This window comes from Megalobrama amblycephala, linkage group LG16, assembly GCF_018812025.1.
Source record: "Megalobrama amblycephala isolate DHTTF-2021 linkage group LG16, ASM1881202v1, whole genome shotgun sequence".
NCBI classification, from domain to species: Eukaryota; Metazoa; Chordata; class Actinopteri; order Cypriniformes; family Xenocyprididae; genus Megalobrama; species Megalobrama amblycephala.
The window spans coordinates 29,188,526-29,209,251 of NC_063059.1; the positions used below are offsets into that span (position 1 = coordinate 29,188,526).

At 37.1% G+C, this 20,726-nt stretch overlaps 1 protein-coding gene across 3 annotated transcripts in view; it reads right to left on the bottom strand.

The window, feature by feature from the left end:
- The window catches only part of cadm1b (cell adhesion molecule 1b), a 231,828-nt gene that overhangs the window by 69,890 nt on the left and 141,212 nt on the right, over nt 1-20,726 (bottom strand). For all 3 annotated transcript variants that reach the window (XM_048161902.1, XM_048161903.1, XM_048161901.1), the window contains 2 exons: nt 4,689-4,835; nt 247-399 (listed from right to left, as the gene is read on the bottom strand). In XM_048161902.1, the coding sequence (XP_048017859.1) occupies nt 247-399; nt 4,689-4,835 (300 nt within the window). The remainder of the gene's footprint in view (nt 1-246; nt 400-4,688; nt 4,836-20,726) is intronic.

Sequence of the window (20,726 nt, forward strand, 5' to 3'; positions counted from 1 at the left end):
GCTCGATGTAGCCTTTTCAACATCTAAGAGGAATTCAGTCAATACGCCTGCCAAAAGCGATCTACCAATATCAATAGCGCAACATCTGTTCCTTTTTGTTTGGTTTGTGTTATTGGAAATGGCATGAGAGTAAATGGTTGATATTGTGTCATGGTGAGATTCAATTAGACAAGTTCAACTGAGTGAACGAATCAATGAGGTAAATCGATAATCAGGATTTTAGTATTCTGAAGGTAGACGTCATACCCAGCACTGTGATGTCTGCATAGGCTTCTTGCGGAGGATCCGTGTAGAGCTGGCACACGTACCGCCCCTCGTCCGACAGCGACACGTTGGACAACGACACCAGCAGTTCGTTGTCTGAGAAGTTAACCAGCTGAAACCGACTGTCCTTCAAGGCTGAGAAAACAAAAAGAGTTGATAATTACAGATTTGGATGAGTAGGAAGTAGACAAATCAATCCATTCAATAACATTTCAATTAACAAGAAGTTAATATTGAGTAATGTTTCAAATGAAATCTGGCCAGTTTTATCCGCCCACTAAAATAGTTCCTAATGAAATCAAAACATTACGCTTGTGTTGTAAATAAAACAGATTATCAGGCTAAGTTGATAGTCTTTCTACTTCAAAATTTCACATTTAATTCAATGTGTGACTTGCCGTTATTTATGAAATTTATTAGCAATTTCTGAATGAAAACTGTTTCAAAGTAATTCCTACATCAATTCTTTTCAGTGCAGCGAAAGGGCCGGTTTACACAGAATGCGTTTTTGCTGTTAAAAATGCGAGACACGTCAGCGCAGGTCTAGAGGCACATTTCTAGTTGAACTTCTTTTAACTTGAGCGCCGTATTTTTAGAATGCAGTGTCGTGTGCGAGACAGTAGCACAGTGGAATGGAAAAACGTGTGCTGTGTGAACTTCTCCAAAGTCTGTACATAAGAACTCTTGGAATGCCGCTCAGCCAATCAGATTCGAGGACCAGAACTAACTGTTATATAATTCTATATCTTGAAGTTCTGGGGAGTTTCATTAAATGAGCGAACTCAAAGATCACACTCAAAGTTCAAGAAGTCAAAGCTCTAATTGAGCAACTCCATAAGAAGTTTAAGACCTTTGATGGTGCATTTTAAGAACCCCCTCTTAATCCAAACCCTGAACCTGGGAAGCATTTGGAAGTCCCCTCTAAGAATAATGATGAGGCCAGCTTGTTTTTTAGCAAAAAGATGGTGGGTGGGAAATGAAAGGGCTGATTTTCTTACTGCTCGGACTGAATTGCAATTGATATGGGGGGGTTTATGCACTATGCATCAAACAGATCTATGACTTCAGACTTAAGGTAATGCCGGAGGACAGTATAGTGCGATGGAAGAAGTGCAGAATATGAAGGATATAAATCTCTGAAAGGTAAACCTGCACATGAACGGGGCTCATTAGAGTGCGTTATAAATTCTAAAGCATCAGAGTCCGTAAGAGTTTGACAGTGAGTGAATCTGATTGTTCTGTGTCCCAGCTGGCTTGAGATGCTCTTCAGCTGTCCTAGCCTACTATCTCAAATTGACACACAGATTGGAGAATGAAAAGAGAAGGGACGCAGGAAATTACATGTAGCATGTTAGACGAAACAAATACTAATTGGATTGGCTTACAAAACAGCATATATCTTCTTGATGGAAATGTAAAGAGTAGAATATATTGTCTGTAATGAGGGTATATGGCCACATTTTAACCCTTCCATTGTCTTTGAGACATTTTTGACCTATTTTTGGCAACTAATGCAATGTAAAGACAAAATATGTAAATTTCACCACTAGAGGTCGCTTATTCAAAACAAAGGTGTAGTTTGATGAGGCCTTGATTTCGCTGAAACATGGGAGGTGTTGTCTTCACGTCTACAGCTACATATAAAAAATTTTGTCATGTTTGGCATGGTAATGAATATGGCAGTGTTATTATGTTTTTTCTTGGCAGATCTATACAGGTGGAGCTGGGGAAGGTGGAGGGTTTATAAAGTGCGCTGCAGACTTCTACAGAAAACACAGACCAAGTAGTTGAAAGTTGAGCAGCAAGCTCACTGGGTGATGATGCAACAGGAACCAATCACCTGTGCCCTACAGAGAACAATGTGACTGCTAGCAGATTGAGTTAAGGACCTATTAGCCTTCACCATCTTCTAGAGTTTCATGACAGAACTTTATATAAACACCATAAACAACCCAAAGGGATATGGTGATGGGAAAAAATATATATTTCAATGCTTTTGTTTTGGAAAACTTTTGTGCTACCCTGAGAAACTTTGTGTTTGCAGTTAAATGTCATTTTTTTTTTAAAGCACCATACTGTTTTAAGCCCCTTAAAGGCTATTTTCTCATAAGACACTACATGGAAAAAAAAAACCCCAAACACTACAACACTTTTACCAAACACCTGTAGGACTGCAACAAAAAGCTTGGCATAAGTGTGGGTGACTAAACGTTTTTGGTGACATATTGGCAAAGTGGACACATATTGAATTCTCCAATCACAATAGAGCTTTACAGTATTTGTGAAATTTAAATGAACTAGAATTTTACTAACAGCCGAAAAATACAGATATTGTTATAAAATATATATAATATGCCAAAAGTGTTTGAAATAAATGAGAAAGGGGACAAAATTGTGTCCCAAAGTTCTTTTATATTTTGGGAAAGAAACAAAAAGAAGAAGAAGAGGAAGAAAACACATTTTCCTTTAGGTGAAACCTATTGTACTCTAATAATGAAGTCATGAAATTTAATGATTTGCAATGCGGGTCAAATTTTACCCAAAGATCCGAAGTGAAGGAAGTTTCCTAGGAGAGGGTAACAGGGTAACAGTACGTGGTATGTACAGTAGGCACTATAAAATGACACTGAAACAGTCATCATCCTCTTGGCATTAATAGTATTATAATTTAGCTCACTTCAGTGTACTGAAAGGGAAGTTCACTTAAAAAGTGACAAAAAAAATATCTTTGAGCTGTAGAATGTAATTTGTAGCGAATATCATTAAGTCTTGAGAAAATGAAAATGACAATTTCTCCAACCGTCACTGTTTAATTCTAAGTTGCTCTTAAAAGGCTTATAGAGCAGCTCTAGCATAAGTGACAGGAAATGAGAATAGCAGTCTGAATGTAATGTGATAAAACTTTAGCCATCGCTCCACAGCGGAAACAATAAGCCACCGCCGAATCATAATGCTAATATATAACGAAGCGCACCGTGCAATATATCATCGGCCGGCATCCACAGGTGCAAGTTATATACGCTAAGACACATTCACATTCTTGTGTCATTTTGAATGCACAGTGCCAGCCATCTGTGCTGATGGGATAAAACTACGAATTGTTCAAGTGGTCATACTTTTCACAAACAGAGCTGGCAGCCCAGTAAACATTAGACAGAATAATACATTACAGCATTAAAGAGATTGAAGGCTGAGCATCCCTCCAGTCACATCCATAGAAATAATGTCAGAGCTTGCGGCAAGAGTGCTCTCTCGCTCTCTCTTTCTGTCTATCTTCCTCCCCTAAACCCCAACCCGTATCCTGCCTTTCCCTCTCTCGGAGTATGCACATATCAGAAAGCTTATGTCGGGTGTAATTGGCACTAAAATATGCCCACTAGGAGAATTTGGTACCACCAACACATTAATTAAATTAGATAAAGTCATGACAAAATTCCAACCTGACCTTTCATCAATGTGTTCTTTTCTCGCTCGAATGTTGAGACGAGTGAGTGAGCGGAATTATAACATTACGTAAATGTGTTTCCAACTCCAGTATTCAATCACTGTGTTTCTTTGAAGAAAGGGGGTGTAAAAATGACACGCTTTTCCCTGAAGCTATGAAATCTTGGCTGAAAGGTCAAATAGAAGTACTGAAAAAAGCATAATAGACATATGGCCATGCATAAATAAAGAACATGCATTAATCCCAATAGCAACTGGGAAAACAAAATGCCTTTAAAACGTCTGTTGCCACAAGGTACGATGTTGTTATCAGAGTATTACTTCAACGTTTACAACAAGATGTCTACAAATACTTCAAACGTCCTTGAATATTTACTCAAACTGCAGGGTACGGGATCCCGCGGAGAGATAGGCCAGCTGCACATGTAAATTGCATTTGAAATGTCATGAAATACCTCTCAGAACCGTCAATGTGTTATCATCTGCTCATCTTAGATTACCATAGGAGCGATTCGTATGGAGAACGCCTCATAGGAGGGAATGAGAAGGTTATTCCCACACATTAGCTAAACTAGGTTCGGATCACGGGTCAGACCGTCACTTAGCAGCTCATCAAGGCCCTTATTTAGCAGAGAAGGCAAGATTATACACTTTGCATGCAGAGCGCCGTTGAGCTTCCAAACAATCTCAGGGCTGGAATCTAAACGGTCCGCTCAGAGGACTCTAATCAGCCTGACACAATTACACTCTGTCACTCAATTATTGAAAAGGACCTTGTCAACAATGCAATGCCTTGCTGCTCTTTTAAACGATAGGAGGTTGTGCAGAGCAGCCAAATTATGAATTTGCATGGGGTTGCAGGAGCATTTTGGTGCGTAAAATTGGAATGTTCTGCAAAAAACAATGCAGGCTTTGGGTGGATTATGACATTTTCTGCCACGAACTGAAGTGAGCATGAAAGAGGAGTCAGTACTGCTTACGTCTAACGTCTCTGAAGTAGATGGTCTGTCGGTTGGGGTTGAGCAGTTGGATGACGGAGTCGTCGTTGTTTTTCACTCGGCAGCTGATGATGGCCGTCTCGCCCTCGACCACTGAGACATTATTCGTCACCAGGTTCTGACCCTGCACTGTAACCGAGAGAGAGAACAGATACAAGCCTTACAATAGAGCGCAACAGAAATACAAATCCTTTTCATTTTCTCCATACAGAATAACATGAAAACCTTTTGAGAAAGGTCTACTGGAGCTTTGAAATTGTGGGCAATGACATTAGTGATTTTGATGTCATTAAAAAAAAATTGTGTTTAACAACAAATTACTAGTGAAGAACTACACTACCCATAATCCTAGAGAGAGATCCACCAACCAGAGAAGATGTTATTACAATGGAAACAAAAATAACAGCAAACAAGCTCAGCAGCAACTTTTCATTACAATGAAGCATTGACTGTTAATCAATTGAGTTGGTAGCCTTTTAATATAATAATCCTCAAATATATTGTATTTTACACAATAAAATTCAATTATTTGTATTTGATTCATCTCGGAAGTTGGGCTGCAACGATTAATCGCGATTAATCGTTTGCAAAATAAAAGTCTGTGTTTACATAATATATATGTGTGTGTTCTGTGTATAATAATTATGTGTATATAAATACACACACATATAGGTATAAAGTATAGAAATATATGCATGTATTATAAATATATATATTTATATATATTTTATATTACATATAAACATAAATATTTTTATATATAAATATAACATTTTTCTTAAATATATACATGAATGTGTGTGTATTTATATATAAATAATTATTATACACAGAACACACACATATATATTACGAAAACACAGACTTTTATTTTGCAAACGATTAGTCGCGATTAATCGTTGCAGCCCTACTCGGAAGTGACTGCTTTGGTTCATTACTAGGGTTGGGAATCAAAAATCGATTCCAATTCTGGAATCGGATACTTAAGGTCAGGAATCGGATACTTGTTATTAAACAAAATAATAAAAAAAAAATGATTCCTAACGATTCTTTTTTGTGCATTTTAATACTTTAAACCGCTCAAGTGCAAGAAGACCCATGCACACTCGTGCGCTGTTTTCTCTGCTGCGCACACATCCAAAACGTGCGCACAGAAAGCTGCCTCTCATAATGAATAGTGTGTAATACTGAACTGAGTTCTCTTCCGCATCTTTTTGCACTTGAACGGTCAAATACACACAAAAATATGTCAAATTATCCTGGTAAACACAGTCGGGTTTGTCTTTAGTGAATGTAAACAGCGGATCTGTGCAGCTCTTAAAGTGACAGCAGCCTGATATTTCTGCTGCCATCTCAATAATAATGTTAATCAAAACACTGCTTCGAATCTTTTGATTTGAATCAGTGATTCGGAGCGCCAAAGTCACGTGATTTCAGCAGTTTGGCACTTTGACACGCAATCCGAATCACTGATTCGAAACAAAATATTCGAAGCAGTGTTTTGAAATCATAAATAATATTAAGATTGAACCTCTGAACTGTAATATATGATATTATTTTCATTTTTGGGTGAACTAACCCTTTAACTTGTTGCTTATTAGCATGCATATTACTAGGATATTGGCTGTTTATTAGTACTTATAAAGCACATATTAATGCCTTATTCTGCATGAACGTATTCTACATCCCTTAATCCTACCCAATACCTAAACTTAACAACTACCGTACTAACTATTAATAAGCAGTAATTAGGAGTTTATTGAGGCAAAAGTTGTAGTTAATAGTTAGTTAATACTGAGAATTGGACCTTAATCTAAAGTGTGAGCCACATTTACATTTTCTCTACCTGAAAAAAATTAAAAAAACACTGTTATTTCAATCGTATCTGTGTTCATTTGTATTAATTTGTGCAATTACTAATTTGTTTATTTGTTCTTTTTTAATTATTGAGTGTTTACTTGTCTTTAATGATGCTTTATATTAGGCTAGTTGTTTTTGCTATGGTATTTTTAAACCATAGGCAAGAGTTCCCTGGGTAAGTATTCTTTAGTCTGCTGATTTTTGTTCATGGTATTCTGCTACAATTAAATGTTTTGCAGTAAGACTTAGAACAAATGTGAATAATATATATATATATATATATATATATATATATATATATATATATATATATATATATATTTTTTTTTTTTTTTTTTTTTTTTTACCTTATTGGAATCTAAATTAGGAATCAATAAGAATCAAAATCGTTGAAATACAAATGATTCCCAACTATATTCATTACTCTTTATTGCAGAACTTTTGGAATCCTTTTGGAGAAAATGAATAGAAAAAAAAAAAAAAACACTTCGGAAGTCAAGTCCGCTAAAAAAGTAAGCATCACTGCAATACCTGAATAAGGTTATTACATTTGCCATGTCTTATCACAATCTGGATTGTAATTACAATGCAACCACTGAACACAGTTTTTCTCATTTGGCTGTTGCCTTGCTATTCAGTCAGACAGGCAATCATGACACTTTCTTTAAGCACAAAAAAACCAAAAATACTATTACAATTCAGATCCTGTTTCATTCTGCAGTTGTATCATGAAATTGTAAAAGTTGAGGCTGAAGCTGAATAGATGACTGCAATGATAATGCAAATCCTCATGAGGAATCCTTTGAATACTGATGTTTTTTTCATAACATGTGCATACATTTTAGAGCAGTGTAAAAGAAACAGAGAGTGACACACAAATAAATGTAACAAGCAACAACGTTTCGCTCCGTGTTTGAAAAAGCATAGACGTCAGAGCATGCGTGCAAAGTTAAGATGTACAGGCTGGGTTCTCGGTTTGGACGTATTGATTTTACAGCATTGTATGCTTCTAGTGTGTGTGGAACACCCCGGCTACAAGACTGCAGCACTCAGCAACCGAGAGGGGGAAGCTGGTAATTGCTGCTCACGGCAGAACTTTATCAAACCTCTCCATCTAAACACAAGCTGATGGAAGCTGGCAATCAACAGTGGCTCTCAACAGCATAATACCCGGACCTGAACAGCAAGCTCTGCAAACACAGAGGCAAGCACAAAGTATCTGATACACTTCACTGTAAGCCAGTAACAGCTGATAATTAGAGGCTGCATCACTCCCTTATGGTTTACATTCAAAATAGAGATCCATTATACCTTGCAGGTGAAGACAGCAGAAAAGCAAAAGTCACCTTGCTCTATATTTATATCCACAGAGCTGAGAGGCATTAAAAAATGACCAAAGAATGCTTTTAAACATTTTATCCTCACACACAGAGTAAAACACTACTTTTAGCACCACCGTAAGACAACACCCAAAGAAAATTTGTTCGGCTGAGCAATCAGATGCCTTCAGGCGCCTATGACATTTACAGAGACTAAAAAAACATCTTAATTTCCCCACTATATGACTATGCCCAGCTCAGCCCTGCATGTCCCAGTCAAAGAACAACAAATCGGTGTGGAAAAACAACACAGTTAGCCTGTCCTCCCGAGTTGTGAACGTTAGGGATGATAAAGCATCGTCCACTCCATGAAGGAGCATTAGCAGACAGGCATGCTGGGAGTGTTTGTGAGACCACAGAGGTGCTGTGCCACTACAATCTGCGACCATGGCCAACGTTAAACGTCTGTGAAGCCAGGTTTCACGCTGTCACAATCAGGATAGAAAAAAACTCTAGCTGGAAGGGTTGTCCGGAGCTGAAAAAGCTCAAAAGAGTTTCAGCACATATGTCTAGGAAATATCACTCTAAAAACACTACTAATAATGCTACATTAGCATGAGGTCATAAGTAATTTTAGGCTAAAATTCTGATAATTTAGAAGGTTGGTGCCATTTGGAAAATTTGCCCAAAAATGAACATTCTATCATCACTTACTCACCTTTATGTAATTCTAAACTTGTATGACTTACTTTATTCAGTGGAAAACAAAGGAAAATATTTTAAAGTGCACATATTATGCAAAACCACTTTTACATCGTGTTTGGACATAATTGTATGTTGGCAGTGTGTGAACAATGATAAAAATCCACCCACTCCTTTTTTTTAATCCCCATTAAGCCAAAGCAGTCTCATTAGACAAGCCGTTTTAAGGTGTTAAGAATTGAAAATTTAATTTACCTTGGCATAGTTAAATAATTAGAGTACATGGAAATGACATACAGTGAGTCTCAAACACCATTGTTTCCTCCTTCTTATGTAAATTTGATTCATGCAAAAGGCCCCTGAAGAACAGGCGAATCTCAACATAACACTGACTGTGACGCAACAGTCGGGATCATTAATATGTACGCCCCAACTTTTGCATATGCCAGCCCATGTTCAAGGCATTAGACAAGAAAATATTAACATCTGGAGCCATACAGTCGAGTCATCAGACGTTATGCAGGTAAGCAAGCAAGGACAATAGCGAAAAATGGCAGATGGAGCAATAATAACTGACATGATCCATGATATCATGATATTTTTAGTGATATTTGTAAACTGTCTTTCTAAATGTTTCGTTAGCATGTTGCTAACGTACTGTTAAATGTGGTTAAAGTTACCATCGTTTCTTACTGTATTCACGGAGACAAGAGCCGTGGTTATTTTCATTATTAAACACTTGCAGTCTGTATAATTCATAAACACATCTTCATTCTTTATAAATCTTTCCAACAGTGTGTAACATTAGCTTTAGCCCGTTAGCCACACATAGGCTACTATCAAACTCATTCAGAATCAAATGTAAACCTACAAATAAATACTATACTTACAAGATCTGAAAGCCTGCATGACGAACACTTTGTAAAGATCCATTGTAAGGGTTACATTAGCTGCGTGAACTTTGTTTATGCAATGTATTATAGAGTTGCGAGCGAGGGGGCGGGGAGTGTGAGCATTTAAAGGGGCCACGCGCTGAACTGGCAGCTGACTGACAGCAAAGACTATAGAATAACACAAGACGCGTCACTCGTATTGCTTTGAATGGGAGAAAGTGCAACGCGCAATATTGCGGAATAAGTCCCGCCTTCTAAATAAGAGCCAACCGCCGATTGGTAAAGTAATTGCATCACTGCAGCGGCCATTAGAAGCTCCGGTTCCTATAGAAACAGTCAGACGAGCACTTCCGAAATGAGGCACAAAAGATGTGCATTTAGGACTGTGCATGCGCATTAGGTTGATCCAGCCTGAAAAATACAGTTTTTTTGTCATGATTCATTTGCTGCATCCCAATTCGCCTACTTATACTATGCCCAAAAAGTAGGTACTGTTTTTGTGAAGAAAAAGTACATGCTTTTTAGTGTGTAGCAGAAGAGTATGCAAGCTTTGGGACATACTACTTCGTCATAATTGCGTCTTTAACAGACGTTCGGTCGCTCAGTTTACGTTACGCAACCTGTGACCCTTTAAACTGCAGTCAATCATCTTGACACAGTTAAAATCCTCCACAAACAATTACATTTAATTTCCTAATGTTTCGGAGAGAAATGTAGTCCCATGTTGATCTGCCAGTCATGGGTCTTTCATGTAGAGAACTTTCCTCATGTTTACATAATGATGCATTTAAAAGTGAACAAACGCATCGTTATAAAAGTTCACAATGCTGTTGCAGATGAAATATAATCTGGATAACATTTAATAAATATCGTTTCGCCAGGTTAGATACGGATTATTAATCACTCAAACCCCTTTATATTAACCGCTCTGCTCAACCGTTGGTCTTGCACATCCGTCATGTTTGTAGTTTTTTAACACTTCTTATTTGTTTTTGTAGTTCTAATCGAATCCTCATCCACAGTACAATCTGCACTTCGGATTCTAACCGGAAAAAGTAGACCATCTGGGTATCTTTGGAATAATCATTTCAACATACTACGATTTGGGAAACTAATTCTAATTTCGAATACTATTTAGGATGGATAGTATGCAAATTGTTTCCGCCCTCAGCGAGTTGTACGCTGTCCGCCATTTTCTCCGCGCTTGAGAAGCCGTCTGCGCATTTTCATCAGTCTGCTGGTTTTTAATTATCATATTAGGAAAACGTGCATGCGTTCATTTGCTTTTTTAAGAATGCATTTTATTTATTATTTTTGCTGTGTAGTTTTTCATCTATATTTAAAAGAATTAGTTCACTTTCAAATAAAATTTTCCTGAAAATTTACTCACCCCCTTGTCATCCAAGATGTTCATGTCTTTCTTTCTTCATTCGAAAAGAAATTAAGGTTTTTGATGAAAACATTCCAGGATTATTCTCCTTATAGTAGACTTCAATGGCCTCCAAACGGTTGAAGGTCAAAATTACAGTTTCAGTGCAGCTTCAAAGGGCTTTAAATGATACCAGACGAGGAATAAAGGTCTTATCTAGCGAAACGATCTGTCATTTTCAGAAAAAAATACAACCGTATATGCTTTATAAACACAAATTATTGCCTTACACGTGCTTCCGCTTTTCCGATGTCCTACGCCTTCCTTATTCAACTTACGGAACGAACGCGGCGCCAGTTACATTTTTTCCGTAAGTAAACATTTTTTTAGAAAATGACCAATCGTTTCGCTAGATAAGACCCTTATTCCTCGTCTGGTATCGTTTAAAGCCCTTTGAAGCTGCACTGAAACTGTAATTTTGACCTTCAACCGTTTGGAGGCCATTGAAGTCTACTATAAGGAGAATAATCCTGGAATGTTTTCATCAAAAACCTTAATTTCTTTTCGACTGAAGAAAGAAAGAAAGACATGGACATCTTGGATGACATGAGGGTTAGGAAATTATCAGGAAAATTTTATTTGAATGTGGACTAATCCTTTAACAGCACTTCGACAGAAGTAACATCCCGCCTTACACAAATACAACAGCTGTTTTTAAAAAAAAAATCCTATCCAATGGTTGAAAAGAAAGAAGTAAACATGGTCACTAGTAGGTTGTGACGGCTGTCAATCAAAATGTGGAGCGGAGTTGGACTTGGTCAGAACTGTTTCATCAAAAATAGTTATCTGCATGATGCCTGCTGCCTTTAGGGTCAGTGATATTGAATTTAAATGACATGTAAAATAAAGACATATTATGTTACATTGTGATGTAATTGTGTTTTCTGGAAGGGACTAAAGAACAAAGTATTTTTATCAACTAAAAGGCAGAATACAAATGTTTTTATTAAGTTAGACATTATATAACAGCTTCAGGTTGTGTTTTAGTGTTGGTAACATGTCCCACATTGTCCCACACAAACTTTGTAATTGTCCCACATTTGGTTTGTTTGATGGTGGTCACCCTGGCGACAACAATGTCTAGTAAGTAATTTAGATGTTTTGTTATTGGATGTAAGAGTGAATATAACATCCATTACTCCTGACATCTGAGTCGCTGAATGCAGTAGATTAGTTTTATTGCACCACAGATCTAATATAACATTTCTGTAACATGTGCTGTTTACGTTCACAGACATAACTGACTGTTTATGTGAACTGTGTGTGTTTTTGACAGAACCTTGTGTGTATGTATTTGACAGTTTAAACACAACAAAAATGTGAAAGAGAAGTTACTCACGAGACCTGACGTCTGACAGCCAGCTGTCTGTGTGTGCTCAGAAAACGATCCATTAGAAGTTTAAACTGATATAGCTTTAAAACGCGTGGAAATAATAAACTTTAATGATAAAAGAAGAACTATGCTATCCATGAGAGTGATCGCAATATAGACGATAATCAAAACAGCAGCAGATGTTTTGTTTGTATTTGGCAGAGAATCCGATTGAGGCAGGAACTGTGATCGTAGAGAGGGGGCGGGGCACAGCAGCTCATTTGCATTTAAAGGCACATGCACAAAAACAGCCTGTTCTTGACTGTAGTCAGAGAAATGGGTATTTATTTACAACGTATATTTGGGAACAATTGCATTCTTCCTCGTTATCAACATTAAATACAAGAACTCACACAAGGTATATTTTTGTATCGAAGAAAGTTTGAGTCTTAAATTGACATCAATCCACTATCTGTGTATATATTTCTTCTTCATGCAAGTGCTAAATCCCCACTTTTACAAAGGTGCATTGTCGAGAACGGCAGTAATTTGGCGCGATTTAAGGCAGCAGACTGCACGCAATCTATCATATGCATGCTGCTTGTGGATGCAGTCATTTTAGACTGCAAAACATGAGGTAATTTGATTAAATGTAATGGTTTTACGGCACTTTGCCAGTTAGAAATACATGCTCGGTTTTAATATTATTTTAAGGTATGGTAGAGTTAAATTAACTACTCCGCATTTTGTTCGCCCCCCCTTTTGTCACCTCACGTACCCCCAGGGGTACGCGTACCCCAGTTTGAAAAACACTGATCTGTGAGGTATTTTAAAGGTGCCCTAGAACCCCTTTTCAAAAGATGAAATATAAGTCTAAGGTGTCCCCTGAATGTGTCTGTGAAGTTTCAGCTCAAAATACCCCATAGATTTTTTTTTATTAATTTTTTAAACTGCCTATTTTGAGCCATAATTACATATGCACCGATTCAGTGCGCGGCCCCTTTAAATCTCCCGCTCCTCCGGCCCCGAGCTCTTGACTGCCTTAAACAGCATAAACAAAGTTCACACAGCTAACTTAATATAACCCTCAAAATGGATCTTTACAAAGTGTTCGTCATTCATGCTGCATGCATGCATCGATTCTTGTGAGTATAGTATTTATTTGGATGTTTACATTTGATTCTGAATGAGTTTGAGGCTGTGCTCCATGGCTAACGGGCTAAAGCTAACATTACACACTGTTGGAGAGATTTATACGAATGAAGTTGTGTTTATGAATTATACAGACTGCAAGGGTTTAAAAATGAAAATAACGACGGCTCTTTTCTCCGTGAATACAGTAAGAAACGATGGTAACTTTAACCACATTTAACAGTACATTAGCAACATGCTAACGAAACATTTAGAAAGACAATTTACAAATATCACTAAAAATATCATGATATCATGGATCATGTCAGTTATTATTGCTCCATCTGCCATTTTTCGCTATTGTCCTTGCTTGCTTACCTAGTCTGTTGATTCACCTGTGCACAGATCCAGACGTTATTACTGGCTTGTGTAATGCCTTGAACATGGGCTGGCATATGCTAATATTGGGGGCGTACATATTAATGATCCCGACTGTTGCGTAACAGTCGGTGTTATGTTGAGATTTGCCTGTTTTTCGGAGGTCTTTTAAACAAATGAGATTTACAGTAGGAGGAGGAAACAATGGTGTTTGAGATTCACTGTATGTCATTTCCATGTACTGAACTCTTGTTATTCAACTATGCCGAGGTAAATTCAATTTTTCATTCAATGGCACCTTTAAGCTGAAACTTCACAGACACATTCTGGGGACATCTGAGACTTAAATTACATCTTGTAAAAATGGAAATAATAGGTGCCCCTTAACCCTCTGGTCCTCTTCGGCCAAAAATGACTGAAAACTTTTACGTTTTGAAATTTTAATTTAAAAATCATGGACATGTTTCGAATATGTTAAAGGGTCGTAAAAAAATAGTCACACTTGGCTCTTTCCAGTCAAAAATGACCCCCATAGAAAATGAATGGGAAATACAAAAAAATAGTAAAACTCAGAGAAACTTTTGGTGGTACAAACTACAAATCAGCCACTGTGCAGAAAAACAGTGCACAGCAATGAAGGGGAAACACGCTAAAATGTCAAGAGTGCAAAATAGACACAATAACCACCCCCCTCCCCCCCACACACACATATATGAACTAGCCTGACCATAAAACAAGCAAGTTTTTGCAAAAGTGTGAAATTAAAAACAATAATTCAGCCACAAAGCAGTAAAAAAAAAAAAAAAAAACGAACAGCAAGGAAGAGGTAACGCTCTAAAACATTGAGAGTACCAAACAGACACACCCACTCAAACACACACTCACTTACACACATGCAGAGACACACACACACACAACACAATATTATACACACAAATGAACTGTAATAATATGGTAAAATTGAGCCAAAAGACTTGCTGTGGTAAAGCATACCTGTTCATTATTGAATTTTGCTGTTATGTGTAACAAAATGTCCACCTCTGTGTTCAGGTTTTACTGTAGTAAAATTAATGCAAAAACTGACACTTGAAATCAACATTTAAAAAAAAAAAAAAAAATCTTAACCTTGACAAAAAGTAGACTTTGAGAATGTCTAAATATAAAACTCAATAAAAATAAGTATATATGTCTAAAAACACTAGATAATTTTTAAACCACTTTATATAGAACTATATAGGAATCTAGTGGTTACACTAGTTCTACACTTTTTTTTACTCCCACCAGGGTTAGGACCAGAGGGTTAATGAATGTTTTTGTCCAAGTCATAAAATGCAATGGGGTCCAAAACAACACTGGACCCCACTGACTTATTGAATGGACAAAAAAATAAATTTTTCAAAATATTTTCTTTTGTGTTACACAGCACGACAGGAGGGTGAGTAAATGATGGCAGAAAGAAATATACCACAAGCACAGCTTTCAATCAAGACATTTTTAGACAGACAGACAGACAGATATAGATCTCACTGTCCATGAAACTAGGCTAAATCTAAGTCACTAGAAAGAACTACTAAAGAACCTGTAGATGAACATGCTGTGTTCAAATACAATAGTCACGCGAACGTGTTTTATCTTTGCAGTTGCAGTCTACCTCATCTACAGTGTCACCTCAAGCAAGCCAACATGTGATTGGCTAAAAGATGTGATTTAACTCATTCATTTAGCCTTCAAGGCCATGACAGTCTGGTTCAGTTCTGCCCCATAACCCCACCAAGGTGTCCATCCCTCACATTTACAACAAGCTCCTGACTTTTCCTCAACAGCACATAACATTTACGATCATAATCACCTCAACACCACTCAACATTATTCCTTAAAACCTAGTGCACTGCCTATCTATAGACCATTTCTGCCATCTAGGTAGACAGCTCACTAGGTTAACATGAATTGACAGTAAATGTATCTAATTGCGAATGTGCTATAATGATTGGTGTTCAGAGGACTGGAGCGCTCTACTGGTTAAGTCACATGACTCTGAAATGTAATTAATGCATGTGAAGTTTCATGATAATAGCATATCTTTCATTCTCAAAGCTTTTTTAAGAACAGATCCCATGGGTAATATACACATTTCCTGAAGCGAGAACTTTTCAAGGTTGATACACATTAAAAGGTACTCTGGGAATGTGTTTTATTAATTTTATATTATATTAGTATTATTAATTATTATATATGCCTTTTATTGCAAGAGTTGGCTTAATAATACATTTAAAGAAGTAATTTTTGGAAGGTTATTAAAGGCTTCTTCACTTCAAATATTCATTTTCATTTGCACATCCAAGTCATGGCTGCTCGCCAACAGGTTGACATGAAACTGCCTCAAATGGATGATGGAGCACAGTTTTTAGGTAAACATAAACCTAATAATAAATGTTTGAATCTAAACCCATTTGTATGAGTAGAAAATTTTCTTTTATGCCTTTTTTCTTCACAAAATGTTTTCCTCAAAATCAATTGCTTTTTTTTGACTGGGTGAACTTCACAAAGCCTGGCAAGAAAAAGAAAAAAATTGAAAAGAAATGTTCTTTTGCAAAAAGAAAATAAAGCCTATATTTAAGACCATTCAGGTTTTTTTTAACTGTGACATTATTTTCAGGGCAAGTAAGAACCTTTTACCATCCCAATTCTCATTACCATATTCTTTCTTAACATTTAAAGGTACATCATATAACTTTTTCCATTCAAAATGAACTAAATTTAATGCCCAATACATCATCAATCCTTCTTCCAAAATGTGTTTTTGTCTTACCCTGATTCACTATGGTAATCCTGTTATAAGTGTTTATATTTTAGACCTAGCGGGATGGTTTACAAGGGAAATTGCGTACATACGTCACTCGCCCGTGTGTGTCTAATCATATCTGTAAATAGAGAAAAGTTGCTCCGGCCACTTTGACACGTGTATGGTGTGGGAGTGGCAGAGGTTAGTTGTCACAATGAGAGAGAAAGGTTGACATGGAGCAGCTAAATCTCAAACTCTTGGGGAATCACCATTTTAAACAAACACTGAACAGAGGAGAGTCTGCTGACAAAAAGAGAATGTGACAGAGCTCGTAATAAAACATGAATCAACATTGGTTTGGCTTTTTGGAGATGGCAAGAACTGAGCGTTTTAACATTTTGTAAAAAACAGTATTAACAAAACAAAAACAAAACTGTTATACAATGATTTTTAAAAAGTATCATTCAAAAGCAGCAAAACAAATATTACCATGATGTATTTTTAAATTTAACTATACTTTTTTTTCACACTACGGTAAAGAGAATATCACAAAGAGGATTTTCTTATTGCATTATGGTAATAAGAATTGAGAGAAATGTCATGAAAATAATGTCACAGTGCAAAAAAAGCATAATTTAATTAATTTGCATTTTGTTTAGGCAAAATATAATTCTTATTTCTTTCTTTTAATTCTTGAGTGAAATTGACTGTGACATGTTTTTGACAGATTTTATAAGGTTAATCCTACTGCTACTGATCTAGCCATCACCTCTCCACATTGTTTAGAGCAGTAGTGTAAAGTACACTGAAATTGCACTGATCTATAAATATGAGTATTAATTTTACTTTAAAAAGTAAATGTATCCATCTGAAAAACCGACTTGAGTGAAACTAAAAAAGTGCCCACATTTAACTTTACTGAAGTTAAGTTAGTTCTGTATTTTAACCCTTAAATGCATGACTGTTTCGCCAATCATTCTTACATATTCGGGTCTTTATCGACCCGGATCTATATCTAACACGGAAGGATCTCTACCTGTCGCGATAATATAAAACTCCTCTGATATTAGAGTAACAATTAGGCTACAGAAGAATAAAATAAAGCATATTTTGTTACCTTTTGGAGCTTGAAAGGGCTCCGTTTGTGCAGATGTTTTATGCCATCACCACTGTCCTCGTCAGAGCTCATTTCTCAGTACATTCAGCAAATAATGGGCTAGTTTTATGTTTGAGGTCACGAATATGAGCCCATTCGCGATCTCAAACGTATTCTCAAAACTATATAATTTTCAACATCTTCAAAATCAATATTTCGATCGCTAACAGCTTCACCAGATCAATCCAGTGACAGTTACAGTCATATTTGATTGCGTTCAGTACTTGCTCTGCAGTAAATTGCTGAGCCATTTCATAATTTTCTTATCATTTCGTTTTCTGTCTAAATGAGTCGTCACTTCAGCATTGTGTATCATACATTGCCACCTTGTGGAATAAAGGTGAATTGCACTTATTCCGTCATCTAAGATTCGATTATTGTTGTGCAGAAAAAAAATATATGTACACTCATACACACCTCGGGTCGTTAGCGACCCTATACAATTTTTTACAAAAAATGAATACAAAAATAGGCATTCTTTTATAATTTTATGATTTTTTTCTTGTTATATTCTTTATAATGAATTGATTGAGGAATACCAAGAAGGTTGATGTCTAACTTTAAAAAATGAACGAGGAGGAGGGTAGTGAATGAAGTCCCGGGTCACGAAAGACCCGAGGTATGCATTTAAGGGTTAAATGTTTCTCTTAGATTTAGAAATTGATAAACCAAAAGATTTGTTGATCAAAATAAACTTCATTAGCTAAGTTTATTACCTTAAATTTCATTGATATTTAATTTTAAAGTCGGCATGAAAAAGTTGTGATAGTCTTTTTTTCCCTATTGTGACATACACTAGGCATACACAATTTAAAAGTATTGGGACAGACCTCTTAATTATTGAATGTTTCAGTCAGACCCATTATCACAGGTGTATAAAATCAGGTGTAAAAAAAAAAAAAATCTCGCAATATATCCCAATACCTTTATGTTGGTTCTGTTTGGTTTACTTTATGGGGGGTTATCACTGCTCTCCCTGCTCTTATCCATGCTAGACTGCATGGATGTGCAGGGAGTTCTTGCCCAGAACAGAACCATACCGCCAATCCAAACTGTATGCTAATTGTCAATTATCTTTGACGATAGTGGTCTTGACAGAACTGTGATAGGACGCCACATTTGCACTCAGTTCATGAAATTTCATCCCTGCTAGATGGTCCACTATAAGTGGTATATTGGAAAGTGGCAGTGTTTAGGAACAGCAGCAACTCAGCCACAAAGAGAAAGACTATGTAAAGTCACAGAGTGGGGTCACCGAGTGCTGAGGCACATGGTGCGTAAAAGTTGCGTAAAACTTCCACTGGCATTAATATCAGTACAAAAACTTTGCGACAGGAGCTTCATGGAATGGGTTTCCATGACCGAGCAGCTGCATGCAAGTCTCACATCACCTAGTTCCATGTCAAGTGTTGGATGAAGTGGTGTAAATCACGCCACCACTGGACGCTGGAGCAGTAGAAACGTGTTCTGTGGTGTGGCGAATCATGCTTCTCCGTTTGGCAGTCTGATGGGTGAGTCTGGGTTTGGGGGATGCCAGGAGAACATTATCTGCCTCACTGCATTGTGTCAACTTTAAATTTTGGTGGAAGAGGGATAAGGGTATGTAGCTGTTTTCAGGAGTTGGGCTAGGCCCCTTAATGACGGGTTCAGACTACATGATATTTATGTCGGTTTCGAAAGTCACTGTGTCAGATTATATGATTTTGAGTCTTAAAATCTTGCCGTGTTGGGGACAAGAAACGTCCAAACTACACATTGCTACCCTACCATTCATCGAGAAGGTGGGACTGTTTTGCTCTATCTTGTCATCAGAAAAGTCCAAAAGTCTAGATTGCATGGATATTTGTATTTCCTCCAAAGAGAACTGAAGTAACATGTTTATTTACCTTTTTTCACTCCTCAGGGTAGCCCCTCGAGGAAACATCATAAACGCAGGAGTATTGTTGCCATAGCTCCACAAACATTTCCTCTACTGTAAAATTACAGGAATGATACAATTGTCTCTTTTTCATTTTGGCATGTTTGAAAGCATGTAGGAAGGCGCTTCTGTGCTTCTATTGGCCATTGTCATACATGTGACAGAACTCGTTGTGGACGACCGGAAAAAAATAAACATGCTAGTCTTTCTGTCGTGACGTCGTGAAGCGCCGCAGACGCGGCATCGGTCGTCGTCCACTATGAGACACTACACACGTCCCGACGCTCATTGTTGTTTACGAATCCCCAAGACACCCTACATCAAGCAGATCATGGCAAAATCGGGCTAAAATCGTGTAGTCTGAACCGGGCATAAGATTTGCCCTGTAAAAGGAAAATCTTAAAGGTGCCCTAGAACATGTTTTTAAAAGATGTAATATAAGTCTAAGGTGTCCCCTGAATGTGTCTGTCAAGTTTCAGCTCAAAATACCCCATACATTTTTTTTTTATTAATTTTTTTAACTGCCTATTTTGGGGCATCATTATAAACGCGCCGATTTATGCTGCGGCCCCTTTAAATCCCGTGCTCTCCGCCCACAGAGCTTTCGCTTGCCTTAAACAGTGCCCTAACAAAGTTTACACAGCTAATATAACCCTCAAAATGGATCTTTACAAAGTGTTTGTCATGTATGCGGCGGATTATGTGAGTATTGTATACTGTTATATTGTTTACATTGATTCTGAGTGAGTTTGAGGCTATGCTGTGTGGCTAAAGCTAACATTACACACTGTGGGAGAGATTTATAAAGAATGAAGTTGTGTTTATGAATTATACAGACTGCAAGTGTTTAAAAATGAAAATAGCGACGGCTCTTGTCTCCATGAATACAATAAGAAACGATGGTAACTTTCACCACATTTAACAGTACATTAGCAACATGCTAACGAAACATTTAGAAAGGCAATTTACAAATATAACTAAAAATATCATGATATCATGGATCATGTCAGTTATTATTGCTCCATTTGCCATTTTTCGCTGTTGTTCTTGCTTGCTTACCTAGTCTGTTGATTCAGCTGTGCACATCCAGACGTTCTGCCCTTGTCTAATGCCTTACATAATGATAATGTTGGGAAGATG